The sequence below is a fragment of the Antechinus flavipes genome, chromosome 5 (assembly GCF_016432865.1).
Source record: "Antechinus flavipes isolate AdamAnt ecotype Samford, QLD, Australia chromosome 5, AdamAnt_v2, whole genome shotgun sequence".
NCBI lineage: Eukaryota > Metazoa > Chordata > Mammalia > Dasyuromorphia > Dasyuridae > Antechinus > Antechinus flavipes.
In genome coordinates this window covers 160,427,044-160,440,411 of record NC_067402.1, presented here as the reverse complement: position 1 = coordinate 160,440,411, position 13,368 = coordinate 160,427,044, and the positions used below count along the sequence as shown (strand labels likewise).

Sequence of the window (13,368 nt, the reverse complement as noted above, 5' to 3'; positions counted from 1 at the left end):
CTGGCTAGCCATCCTTGCCATCTTAACATTTTTTCTGCTGTTTCTAATCTCTTTTCACTTGGAAAACAGCTCCTCTAGACCGGGGCACCAAAAAAAAAAAAAAAAAAAAAAAAACTTCCTCTTACAATCTCTTTGTTGTTATTCAGTTGCCTTCAGCCATGTCCTATTCTTCATGAACCCATCTGGGGTTTTCTTGACAAAAATACTGGAATGGCTTGCCTTTTCTTTCAGCTCATTTTATAGAAAAGAAGACTGAGATAAATAGGGTTAAATGACTTGCCCATAGTTACATAACTAGTAAATGTTTGAGATTGGATTTGAATTTAGGAAGAGGAGTTCCTAACTCCAGACTGGCACTTTATCCAGGCACACCTTGTACCTGCCACAAAGAAATGAAATCACTTAGCTTTGGAACTCCCAAATCAGCCAAACTATTTTGTAAGTGGATGAACAAAAAATTCAATTAATCCACCATAGGTGACCTTAGTTCATGCCTCACATCCTGTCCTGTCCATTATGGATATCTTGCCATCTACCCTGCCCACATCATTCCCCCTGTTTCTCTTTCTCTGGGTTCAGTAACCAAATTAATACTATTATACTATATAATTGCTCTTGAAAACAACATGACTATTGACTGTCCTATGGATCTCTCTAGACACTCCCTATATGTTTTGTCTCCATCAAAATGTAAACTTCTTGAAGGGCAACGTCTGTCTCATTTTTGCATTTATATCTTCATATCCTGGTATAAACACTTAATACTTTTTTTTTTTTTTTTTTTATCTAGAGGGAATCATCTGTACATGTGGAAGTAGGATCATTTCCTTGTCAGACTGAGGGAAAAAAAAGAAACATTATCAAGGGATTTAGAGATGATTTATTTAGTAATGTACTTAAATGAGTATTGTTGCCCTATGGATTAATTCTTCATCTCTATAATTCCCCCAACCAAAACATTTTTCTCTAGCCAACCTTCCCTATGTTTTCTCCAATTAGAATGTAGGTTCCATAAATTTAAAAAAAAAAATTTTTTTTAAACCTTTTTGTATTTGCATCCTATGCTAAGCAAAGTACCTTGGCACATAGCACTCAATAAGCGCTTTTTCATTTATTAATTCATTTGAGTTTTGCCCCCTCCAGTCTGAGTGACTGAAGATACTGGATTTTTATCCTTTTATTGAATATTGCTATCAGGTTTTCTAGGGTTCATATTTAACCAAAAAAGTGATATCTATATGTAATGGGCTGAGGCTTGAGTTGATGCACTGAGGTCCCAAGCACATGAGACTAAATAGTAATTGGACCATACTCTATTAATATATAAGTTTGGAGAAAGAATGGCCCCCGCCCAAAAGAAAAGGGGAGATGTTGGAATCTTTACTAACTGCTAACTCATTAGAGTTGATAGATTATTGATCTGATCTTACAAGAAGATGTTTTTGGCCAGAACCTGAAACAAGATACTAAGTAGAACTAATAAGATGTTGGAATCTTTACAAACTGCTAACTTGGATTCCCTGATATGTGAAGCAATGGACAATAGATTGCTTTTGGACTATCTCTTAGCTGCTGAAGAAGGTGTATGTGTGACTGCTGTTTACATACTCTCCTTCCCCTTCCTTTTTCACTCCCCTGCCTCCACCCACCAAAATCATCATTTCTTATACAACACATCAGGACTTGGACAAAGAGTGGGCGGGGCCATTCTTTCTCCAAGCTTATATATTAATAGAGTATGGTCCAATTACTATTTAACCTCATGTGCTTGGGACCTCAGTGCATCAACTCAAGCCTCAGTCCATTACATCTATATTTGAGGATTATTGATTTTCGTTGTAATCTTACGTATTTTGTGCATTTTAAAACATTGAGAGGTCCATAAACTTCATCCTACTGACAAAGACTGATTCTCCCAAAAAGATTAGCATCTCCTAGAGTCCCAGAGGAATACCCAGCTTTGAGTATAGATCTAATAGTTTTCATGTCTCTTGTTCAGGGATTAGGAGAAACTAGAGAGCTTGGTTGCCAGAAAATAGCCCACCTTTTAACTCTTTTTGGCCACAACCACTCGGGAAAACTACTACTGCCTACCCACAGTTAACAAGGGTAATTCCTTTTTGAAATGTACAAGGTTTACCGTATATACTCAAGTATAAGCCGAGGTTTTTCTGCCCAATTTTTGGGCAGAAAATCCCCTCCTCGGCTTATACTCGAGTCACTAGATAAAACATGTGTAAATATCCCTTTGAATGCCCCCCTGCTGTGTAGTATACAGCGGGAGTGCCGACTGTGATAAGACAGGGCCAGCGGTTGCTTCGGTGATGCGGCTGTTCCTGTAGTATCACAGTCGGTAACTGGACTGTATACTAATGCTGGCACCCGCTCTCCTCCTCTGCGGGCACCAGTGCGCTACCTAAACCTACTAATATAATAAGTTTTCCCAGATTTTTAGGTTAAAATTAGGGGCCTCAGCTTATATTCGTGTGGGCTTATACTAGAGTATATACGGTATTTAGAGGATTTTTTTTTTTTTTTTTTCCTCCACCCCCACCCCCAGTGGCATTAGGGTTATTTCAAGTCCAATTTTTATTCGATATAATTTGGAAGTTTTGGAGTTGTGAGACAGGAAGGGAGGCTTTCTCTTAATTCAACAATACATCAAGAATTTACCGCTACAGACTTGACCCTTCATCAAGTGAAGTGCCAACTTCAGAAACTAAGTCTGAAGGGTTGCCAAAGTCCTGTCCATGGCCCCGCCAGGTGCATTCTGATCACGCTGCCTCTACAACGTAGGTTCAGAGCTAACTCCTGCCTTAGAGGCCATCTTGTTGTCCCCCACCCCTATCCCACCATTTGATAGATGAGGACTTGGAAGTGCAGAGATGAAGGAACTTGACAATTGGTCATACTGAGTGGCAATGGCGCGATTTGCAGACTACAAAACCAGCGCTGTCTCAAAGAAACCTCACAACTGTAAGAGTCATTGTATTTTGAGCCCCTCCCCTACCTGTGCAGTAGTGTTTTTTGGTTTGGTTTGGTTTGGTGGTTTTTGTTTTGGGGGGTTTTGGTTACTTTGTTTTGCTTTTCAAACGAGGAAGCTGGGAGCTTAAACGACAGACTAACTACAAGGTGTCTTGCGAAGTTAATGAATACCCAGGAGAATTCTCGCGACAATGCCAGCGGCCTGCGCCTGGCGTGGGCGGAGCGAGTAGTCACCTAGGGAGCAAGCTCCACAACTTGCGGCGCCAGGCTCCCTCTTTGGGAGCGCTCTTTCAAACGCGCCGGTTTCCTTAGCGCAGGCGCACGGGAGACTGAGTGAAAGGAAGAGCCGTTGGTTTCAGCCTCGAGCGAGCTTCCGGATTGCTACGAGGCTGGAGGGCTCCAGGGCAGCCGTTGTCTCTTTGCTGGCCTAAGAAGTCCCAGAATCCTGAAGAATCACTTCCAGCGCCACCTCCACCCAAGCTTTCAGTGCCACAGGGCATCGGCAGTGAGTAACCGGCAGCCCGGGTACCTCACTATCAGCTGGGCAATGGGAACCAAGAGGGGAAGGAAGGCAGTCGGCAGGGGACGCTGCTCTGGCGGGCTTGGATGCTGCTTTCCCCTCAAGGCCTCCCTATCCCGTGTAGGCCCCTCCCCTGGGCTCCGCCCCTTCCTCATCCCTGCCCGGAGCCGCGAGACGAGGAAACTTCTGTCTACCCACTGGCCTTTGTTTCCCCACATGCTCCGTGATCCGAGCTGGGGCTCCCTCCGCGCCATACTTATCCCTTTACCATTTTTTTTTTTTTTTGGTAATGTCAGTCTCTTTGAAACCCACGAAAAAGAACGTGGGTGAGCTAAGTAAGGTTTGTTGTCAGTGGCCTCAGAGAAATTGTTCTAAAACATTCAACCCCAATTGCGCTATCCCGACTCAGCGGGGGAAAGGAGATCTTGTTTGTGGAGTCAATCTTTATATAATGCATAGGGATCAATAATCTCAAAGGAGAAGAGCCTTTTGGGAATATTTCAGAGTGGTAATTTTTTTTAAGACTTTTACTATGTTTTATCCATTTTCCCCCCCAATTGATATCAAACATTTTATACAGAAGCCTCATTTACATTAGTTTATACAACACAGTAGAAAAATCAAACAGTATAGTTTGGGAATTGAAAAAGAATTGAGTTCAGATCTGATTGTGAATCCTGGTATTGTCCCTTGGGAGAGTTGTGGCCTTAGAAAAATCACTTCGGTTTATCAAGCCATAGTTTACTCTTTAAAATAGATCTAGTCATATTTGCTCTACCTACCTCACAGGGTTGTTGTGAGGAACAAAGGAGATGTGTATATAAAGTGTTTTGTAACTTAAAATGCATATAATTGCGAGCCATTTTTATCTATTATCTTCAGAAGTCCCTTTTCATAACAGCACCCAATGGCCTATGAACTGGACTAAGAACTTTGAAGAACTTCTAAAACCTTCTACTTTAATGCAATGAGTTTATCAGATGAGCTGATTATCAGGTTGGAAGTTGGGTTCCTAAGGGGAATGATGTATGGGAGAAAGTGAACGAAGAGAAGTCCAGGGCACTAATAGGTTATAGAGGAGGGTAGGAAGTGTCACTAAGTGCTGATGAACTAGTTTTAGGTAATTGAAGTTGGGACTTTAAAGCTGCCACTGGAACTCCGTCATGTCCAGAGTTAATGATTCATTATTCTCAATTTACAATCCTTTATAGGTATAGACACATTCACTTATTTTGGATGTGAGTAGTTTCCATGCCACTCATTTTCTATTCAGCCTCTTAACAGCTTATATTATTCTGGGGAACAGGATGAGTAGTAAGAGTCTAAGAATTTTAATTTTGATAGAAATGTAATAAAGAAATTTACTTGAAATGTAAGTATCAAAAATGAATATTAGAAATTGATTCTACATGTTACTGGGGGGAAATAAAATTGTATTTAAATTTAATATTTTATATTATTTTATAAAAGAAAAATGTCAGTGTCCTTCAGGGATTCATCAGTAAATAGAAGAGGTGGGGAAAGTACTTTTGGGATATACAGTTGGTAGAGAAGTTTTAGTATATAGTTTGGTAGAGAAGAACAGAAAAGAGTGAAAAAAGAGAACTCTAGGCCACACCTGTTCTATTTCAAGTGGCCCTGAGATAAATGATTCTACTTCATCACGCTAAATTGCAAGTTCTGGTTAATATTAAAATTTTTAAACATAGGAAAATTCCATTTCAGAAAGGTAGAAAGTGCTGAATTAGTTAATGTTTTGAGAGGAAAGTAGTATTTCTACCATTAAATTTAATCCTACAAAAATAAAACACTTTATTATAGAAATCAAAATGTATATCTAATAAACTGAAAATGTTATTATCATTCTGCTGTGTCTGACAGTAAATGCCTTTAGGTCTCAAAATCCTGAATGTTCTTAACACAGTTTAAAGCTCTAATTGCTTTTTGCCAATAAGATTGTTAGGTACCATTCATTTTAGATTTTGGAGGAAACAATTTTGTTGCAAATAGAAAATGAACAATTTTGAAATGCCTAATATCTATCCCAAGGATTTGCAGTTCTATAAAGAAGAATGTTAATTTCCTAGCCTCATCTAGCACTTAATCCATGTTCTGTCCTGTTAAATCTTGAAGACAGTTTTCTATATGTTTGAAACATCTCTAGAATCATAAAACCAGTATGACAAATGTTTATATAGACATAATTATAATGTATCAATATTTAATATGGCCTGTCAAAGCAAAAGTACTACCAATTGTGTACTAAAAAGCCAAATTTTAAAAATAATCTCAATCAGTTGGAGTTATGACTGTCCTACCACTTATAAAAGCTGCTTCATTTTGTATTATCATTTTAAGCAATACGCTTGCTAAATTTATGTAAAAACCTAAAAGAGTTTTGAATGTACTGAGTAGCACTCTGGTATTTTTTTTTGCATGTTTCTTGGCAGCATTTTTTTCTATGGATATCCATTTCAATAATTGCTTTATCAGAATGTACGTCCAGGTTCCCCTGGACAAGCTTGTTTGTTGGATGTGCTTAGTGTGTTTTTCAACAATGAAGCAGTTAACCGAGATAACATGTAAGTGATTATAATTAGAATTTAAAGTTAATTTCCCATTAAAATGAATAGAATTGCAGAAAGAGCATCTTTACTGTTTTGAACTGGTTTATTGCTCAACAGAACATGAACTATTAAATGTTATATGTACATGGATATACCTACAAATATAGCATTATTTTTAGCCAAAATAATGTATGTATGTAAAGATCAAGTTTTTAAAACTAATCCCAGTAATACCACTAATTTTGAAATATGTTTGTCAAGCTTTAGTTTGTCTTATTTGGAAAATTGAAACAAATTAATTCAACAGACATTGAGTTTAAGGCATCATACTGTTGATATTCAAGATAATCAACTGGTCCTGCTCTCTAGAGATATGACATACAAGTAATTACAGTACAAAATAGTGCTAAAATAGTGCTAATAAGAGAAGTACAAATAAAGAACTCGGAGTTCAGGGAAAGAAAAATTCACTTCTATCCCAGGGGAAGGTTTAATAAAGACTGTGTCATTTGAAATGGGTCATGAAAAACAGGTTTTCAGTAGACAGTGGTAGAAAGAAAGACTTAATAGGAAATGACCAAAGTCAAAACTTAAGCTGTGTATTGAGTCTCAACTGACTCTTTGGGAGCCCATTTGGGTTATTCTTGGCACAGACACAGTGTGGTTTGCTCCTTCAGTTAATTATATAGATGAGGAAATTGAGGTAAACAATGTTAAGTGACTTACCTAAGGTCACATAGCTAGTAAATGTCTAGGGCCAGATTTGAATTCTGGAAAAGGAGTCTTTCTGACTCGGGTCTTGCACTCTATCCATCTAGCTGCTCCACAATGTGTTCAGGGAACCTCAAGTAATCCTGTTTGGCTAGGCAGGAATCTAGAGTATAATGAGAGTAGGATGAGATAAGACTAGAAAATAGGCAAGAACAATGCACAGGATCTAAAATGCTAGGCTAAAAATTAGGACTTTTATTTGGTAGACAGTAAACATCACTTTTTTTTTTCTTAGTGGAGTAATTCAGATATTTGAAGTAGAAATCACTTTGACAGCAGTGTATTGTCTGGATTGAGAGAGAATATGGAGGAATTATTATAAACAAGGACACTAATCATGTTAATCCAGCCAAGGAGGCCCTGAATTACTAGTGAAGGTTCAAAAGAAGTGGATAGATGAAGTGAGTTTATAAATTTTAGCAGAGTAAATAATCTATTTTATGAACACTGATTCAGAATGACTCATTTTCAAGATTTCCATTTTATGAAGTTAGTCTTCACTGTATTTCATCCATTGGAAATAATGTTTTTATTAAAGATAGTTTTGAGGATACAGTGAAAATTCGAAATGCCTTCCTTTTAATTTACTGGTTTATGTGGTTGGAAAGATACAACTATTTGAAGTATACTGCATATAGCACTGTACTCATTTTATTCTAATCTTTGATGTTCCTCTAGCATTTGAAACTAATTATGTCTAAAATTGAACTCATTTTCACCCTAGATCTGCTTCTTCTAACTTAAGTTTCTATTCATATTTTTCCAGTCATTTTTCTAACCTTAGCTAGTTCTCTCTTGACAGGTTGCTTTCCCTCACTCCACACATCCAAGTCCTCTCATTTATACCTCTATGGTTTTTGTTTTTTGGTTTTGGCACTTTCTCTCCACTTCCCTTTTCAGCCATCCTAGTTCAGGTTCTTATCATCAACTAGCCTACTATAAAAATCTCATTGGTCTTCCTGCCTCCAATCTGTTCACTCCCCAGTACATCAACCTGCAACCTAGAGTGGATCTTAATAACATAATGCTATCATTGTGTCATTCTTCTGTTCCAGATGTTCTTAACCTGGACCCTTATGTCAGTGAAGCCTATGGACCTCTTTTCAGAAGAATAATTTGCTGCCCATGTTTATAATTGAAGAAAATGCCAATTTTTTTGTTAGTGTTAGTGGGGGAAAAAAGACAATTTTCCTGTTCAAGTTCATAGACTCCCTGAAATCAATCAAGGAATCCTATAGGTCCATGGATCTTAGATTAAGAACCCATCTACTCAATCCCTTTTAATGTTTTCTTGTTGCCAAGCAAATACAATATAAGTTCCTGATCTTGGTATTCACATCCTTCCACAATCTGGCTGTAACCTTCCTGTTCAACTTTATTTCATCCTATATACTCCTGTAAATATTCAGTTCCAAATACACTAGACTACTCTCAACTGCCATTGTACATCTTTCTCCCTACCAATTCCATCTTGGCTTGTGCTGTGCCCCATACCTGGAATACTCATTTCCATCTATTTATATGGTCTTTATTTCATGCCCAATTTATATTCTTTCTCCAAAATGAAATTCTCCCTGTTCTTCCACTCTCTCCTCCAAATGATTTCAATCTCTCATAGCATTATGCTTAGAACTCTCCTTTGTACTTATACTACTCTCTCCTGTATTATAGGATATCATATTATTTGAATACCTGTCCAGCAGAGTGTAAGCTTTTAAAAAGCAGGATTTGTGTCATATGTCTGTATTGCCACACACTTAACAAAGAGTATCTCAAATGTAGTAAGTAGGCCCTTAATAAATATTAGTCAAATTGAATTCAAATTGCAGGGTATATAATAGTCTTTAAATTAGTGATATAAGTAACTTTGGAGTCCACCTTATAGATGCCATGGGACTTTATGTCTTAGTTTTGGTTCTCATGTTGATCTGGCTCAGGATTGGGTACCACAATGAGCTGAGCAAATGGACCAGGTGGCAAGAATAGCAGTTTCCCATCAACAAAGAAGGGAAAAGAGAAGATACCACATTTCCTTCCTGGGAACAAAGGGCAATAGGAAAACAGATAATTTAAAAATACTATTATATAGACTGGTGGGATATTTTAAGATTCTACTGTTCTGTTTTTTAAAAATGTATCAGAAATAAGCATACAGTTGCTCAAATCATCAGGATTAGAATACAAGATTAAGATAACATGTCTTTGATACCATAACTTTGAATTTAGTTGATAAATCTATTACAGTTTTGTTTTTCAAGAAAGAAGGCCTAGCCACTTTTGGACTTCAATGTGGAAAAACGTAACCAATTTGATGCATTTTAGTTCTTTTTTAAAAAATGCTTTTTGGGGCAGCTGGGTGGTGCAGTGAATAGAGCAACAGCTCTGAAATCAGGAGTTCCTGAGTTCAAATGTGACCTCAGACACTTAACGCTTCCTAGCTGTGTGACCCTGGGCAAGTCACTTAACCCCAATTGCCTCAGGGGGAAAATATAAAAATTTAAAAGCTTCTCAAAAATATCTCATTTTAAAAGCCTTTACTATTAATTAAAATCAATTGTATATGAATTCTAAACTTTTAGCTGAAAAGTACTTAAGTACACATTTCATAAAATGAGGTTTTGTTGTGGGGACTAGGAAATAATTTATTAAAATGTCTTCTTGGTAATTAGTGTCAGATATTAAGGTGAATTCAGGAAGGTTCAGAAAAAGCATAGAGGCCTTTGCTGTACCTCACAATCTTGCTTAAAATCTGAGGTTGATTGTTTTTTACTGCAATAGTGGTTACAAACAGGAATATTGGAAAATACATGTATTTTTAAATTTTTAGGTATTTTCATATGGGGGGGGTATTTCAGTAGTATGTCATAAGATAATATTGTTTTAACATCTTTCAGAAAAAAAGACTGGCGGTAAAACTTCTGTAGACATGGCTAGTTCTGACATGAAACCAAAATCAATAAGTCGCGCCAAAAAATGGTCAGATGAGATAGAGAATCTGTACAGATTTCAGCAAGCAGGATATCGGGATGAAATTGAATATAAACAAGTGAAGCAAGTCGCTATGGTAAGGTAGATTGTAGAAGCAGAATAATTTTCCTTTATCAGATGTTATCTCCAAGAAACAGTATATTTATGTTTTTTCTGTTATTGTTCTTTGTAACATTTGAAGGGGTTGGAGAAGAAAGAATGGAATTCCAAATTTGAATTTGACAATTTTTTTTCTTTTAAGGAATTTGTATTTATGAAAAATGAGAATAATTAGGCAACAAGGTTTTGTGGTGGATAGAGTATTAGATTTGAAGTTAAAAAAAAAACTTGAGTTTGAATATTGCCTTAAATGCTTACTAGCTATGTACTTCTGAGAAGTCTCAACTTCTTGTGTCTCATTTTTCCATGGATAAAATAGCTAATAATAGCATCTATCTTATATTTGATCTGTATGAGAAGTTGGGAAGATCAAGTGAACTAACATTTGTAAAGTACTTTGTAAGACTTAAAATGAGAAATAAATGCTAGCTGTTACTGTTAATGTCTAGAGTCTAATTTATTAACAGTGGACATCAGCCAACCCAGTGAAATTCATCTTGATTAGGCAGTCAACATTTTTCTTTATAAGAATGCTTCAGATTGGGGGGGGGGGCGCAGTGGATAGAGCACCAGCCCTAAAATCAGGAGGACCTGAGTTCAAATTTGACCTCAGACTTAACATTTCCTAGCTGTGTGTCCCTGGGCAAGTCACTTAACCCCAATTGCCTCAGCCAAACAAACAAATAAATAAAAGAATATTTCAGATTTATAAATACTTTGAATTTTTCATATAGATGAAGCTATATACAAAATGCCCATTTAATTCATGCATATTACCTATTTTATGAATCTTCAGTATGTTTAGATTCTTATTTTTCTCTTCCATGCAGCTAATTTTTGTTATCAGTTCTTAGCACTTCAAAAAAAACAACAACAATAACAACAACAACAACAACCAGGGATGGAAAAATGAAGGATGAAAAAAAAAATGATTAGAAATTGAGTTTGAAATTATTAATCCTAATTGAATTATCTATGATTATTTTATTTATCAGCATTACTGTAAATATTTGAAGTTGACTTTATTCCTTCACCACAGGAAAAGTTTTTAGGTTTTTTGGTTTTTTTGAAATATTTAAGACAGAAGCAAAATTAGTTGAAAAAGGAGTTTTAAAAGAAGCCCTAATTCTTTATTTATAAGTAGGTCTGTCCTCAAAGATCTGTAGCAATCTCTTTTAGCAATGAATGTTTGCACACTTAAAAGTCCTCACCTTTTAAGCAGTCAACAAGGATTGATTACATTTTTATGCAGGCAAAACCAGAAATATTCTTATTCATGGAATGAAGGAGACCTTTTTTTGTTGAAGATTATCATGCCTCAGAGAGTAAGGTTTAGCAAGTCCTTCCAAGCTGAAAATCTTGAAGTATAGCCTGGGGAGAACCAGTCTAGCTAAGTAAATTAGGAGAAGCTTGTCCATAACAACTCAAAAAGGCTTTTAAATTATGGGTTAATTTTAAAAGATACTCATTCTAATTAAATCAGATATCTTTTAACTAATAAAGACTATACATCAAAATGTACCTTAAGGGCAAAAATTTTTTCAAAAGGATATCCTGAGAAATGTTTGTAGAAAAGAAGAAAAGCATCCTTACAGTGTTAAGTATTGGTGGGATTGTGGAATGGTATATATGTAATATGTGAACTTCAAATTTTGTTTTGTTTTTAATGGTAGGTAGAACCTACTCTGCCAGGTACCTCTCAGATTATATCCATAAATATCTTTTTGGTTCCCAAAACTTAGGCCTAAAGTCAATAGACTCATTTATCTTTGTTTGGGAATGACTTTGCCCAAAGATAACATCTTATAGAAGTGATACTGATGAGACAAGTCATCAAGCTACAATATATAGCTTTCAGTAATAGACTACTTGATTTGAAGAACCTGAATTCAACTTCCAAGTAACTAACATAATATTTCAATATCATTTTAGGTAAATTGCTTCATATACCTAGGCATTAGCTTCTTACGGGAAAATGGAATTGAACAAAATTATTTTTAAAGTTCCTTAATCTAAATTGTATTAACCTGACAGCATGAGAAATTGGAATTTCCTTAAATATGTTTTATATCTTGAACATTGTATAGAGATTCTAACCTATGGGTCTAGGAAGAAATGATAAATCGCTGATTTTATATTTTGTATTCAAATTATTTAACCAAAAGTTAGTATTTCTAACTTTGTTCAAAAATCAAAGTTTTGTACAAGTTAATTTAATACTTTAACTTTTTAAATTTTTGAACTATTACTTATAATAAAATACCAAGACTTCTTTTGTATTTAAGTAGTACATAAAAAAATGTGTTGTTTTTTTATTATTTTGTGTGTGCATACAGGTAGATCGTTGGCCAGAGACAGGCTATGTGAAGAAGCTTCAGAGAAGAGATAATACTTTCTATTACTATAATAAACAGAGGGAATGTGAAGACAAGGAGGTTCATAAAGTTAAAATTTATGCTTATTAGCATTTCTTCCTTGTGTGTTTTGTTATTTATTTTAAAAAACCACTGAATTTCATGCTATAACATGTAAAATGTATGTCATATTACCAACTGTACTCTTCACTTAAATACTTTGTAACTTAAAAGTAATGAAACTAAGCTTTCTTTTTTAAGTCACCTTGCCCCACAGTTTAAAATAGCTGATAGATAAATGAATAAATAAAATGTCATCTTCTAAAAATAAAGCAGGAGAAAATTGGTTATTTCTCTATTTTGGGGATTGAGTTAAAAAACAACTTATTTTTCAGGAATGTTGCAATATTAAATCAACCCCATTTACATTAGAAAGAATCATGCTTTTGAATCATGTCTGACATACCATTGAATTTACTTAAGTTTACAAGTAACTCTAAATAAAATTTTATTAAGATAATTTTTAAAAGATGATATAAACCTTGTCATTAGCATCCCTCTACCTGGCACAGTGCTTTTTACCTTCTCTTCAAATCTATCAAGGCATAAATGTAGGGCAAAAACTTCCTGCTTACCAGATTATTTGAGGATACCAGACATAAACCTGACCACCTCAGATACTCACATAGCCAAGTTCCTAAAAAAGCAATAGCAGGAGGTTATAGAGTACTGGACCTAAAATCAGGAAAACTTAAGTTCAGATCCTTTTTTTTTTTTTTTTTTCTGAGGCAGTTGGGGTTAAGTTGATTTGCCCAAGGTCACACAGTCAGATCTTCTCTTAGATACCTATTAGCTTTGGGATCCTAAGCAAATCACTGTTTCAGTTTCCTCATCTTTAAAAATGAAGATAATAGCACCTACAATGCAGGGTTGTTGTGAGGCTCAAATGAGATAATTGTAAAGTACTTGGCACATATAAAGTGCTATAAAAATTTTAGTTATCATTATCTGAGCAGATTTATATGGCAGCCAAACTTTGTTAAAGAATAACCATTATACAGTTTTCCTTAGTGATTCAGTTTAA

General features: G+C 35.6%; 1 protein-coding gene across 3 annotated transcripts; it reads left to right on the top strand.

Annotated features, from left to right (window-relative positions):
* Positions 1–2,649: 2,649 nt before the first annotated feature.
* On the top strand, positions 2,650–12,630 carry MEIG1 (meiosis/spermiogenesis associated 1). 3 transcript variants are annotated; one of them, XM_052001406.1, is made up of 3 exons: positions 2,650–2,976; positions 9,738–9,907; positions 12,267–12,630. In XM_052001406.1, the coding sequence occupies exons 2-3, from the start codon at positions 9,770–9,772 to the stop codon at positions 12,393–12,395; spliced, it is 267 nt and encodes an 88-aa protein (XP_051857366.1). In that variant the 5' UTR covers positions 2,650–2,976; positions 9,738–9,769; the 3' UTR covers positions 12,396–12,630. The 3 variants fall into 3 exon arrangements, with proteins under 3 accessions (XP_051857366.1, XP_051857365.1, XP_051857363.1); XM_052001405.1 differs by lacking the exon at positions 2,650–2,976 and adding an exon at positions 3,232–3,510; XM_052001403.1 differs by lacking the exon at positions 2,650–2,976 and adding an exon at positions 3,241–3,490.
* The last annotated feature ends 738 nt before the right edge of the window (positions 12,631–13,368 follow it).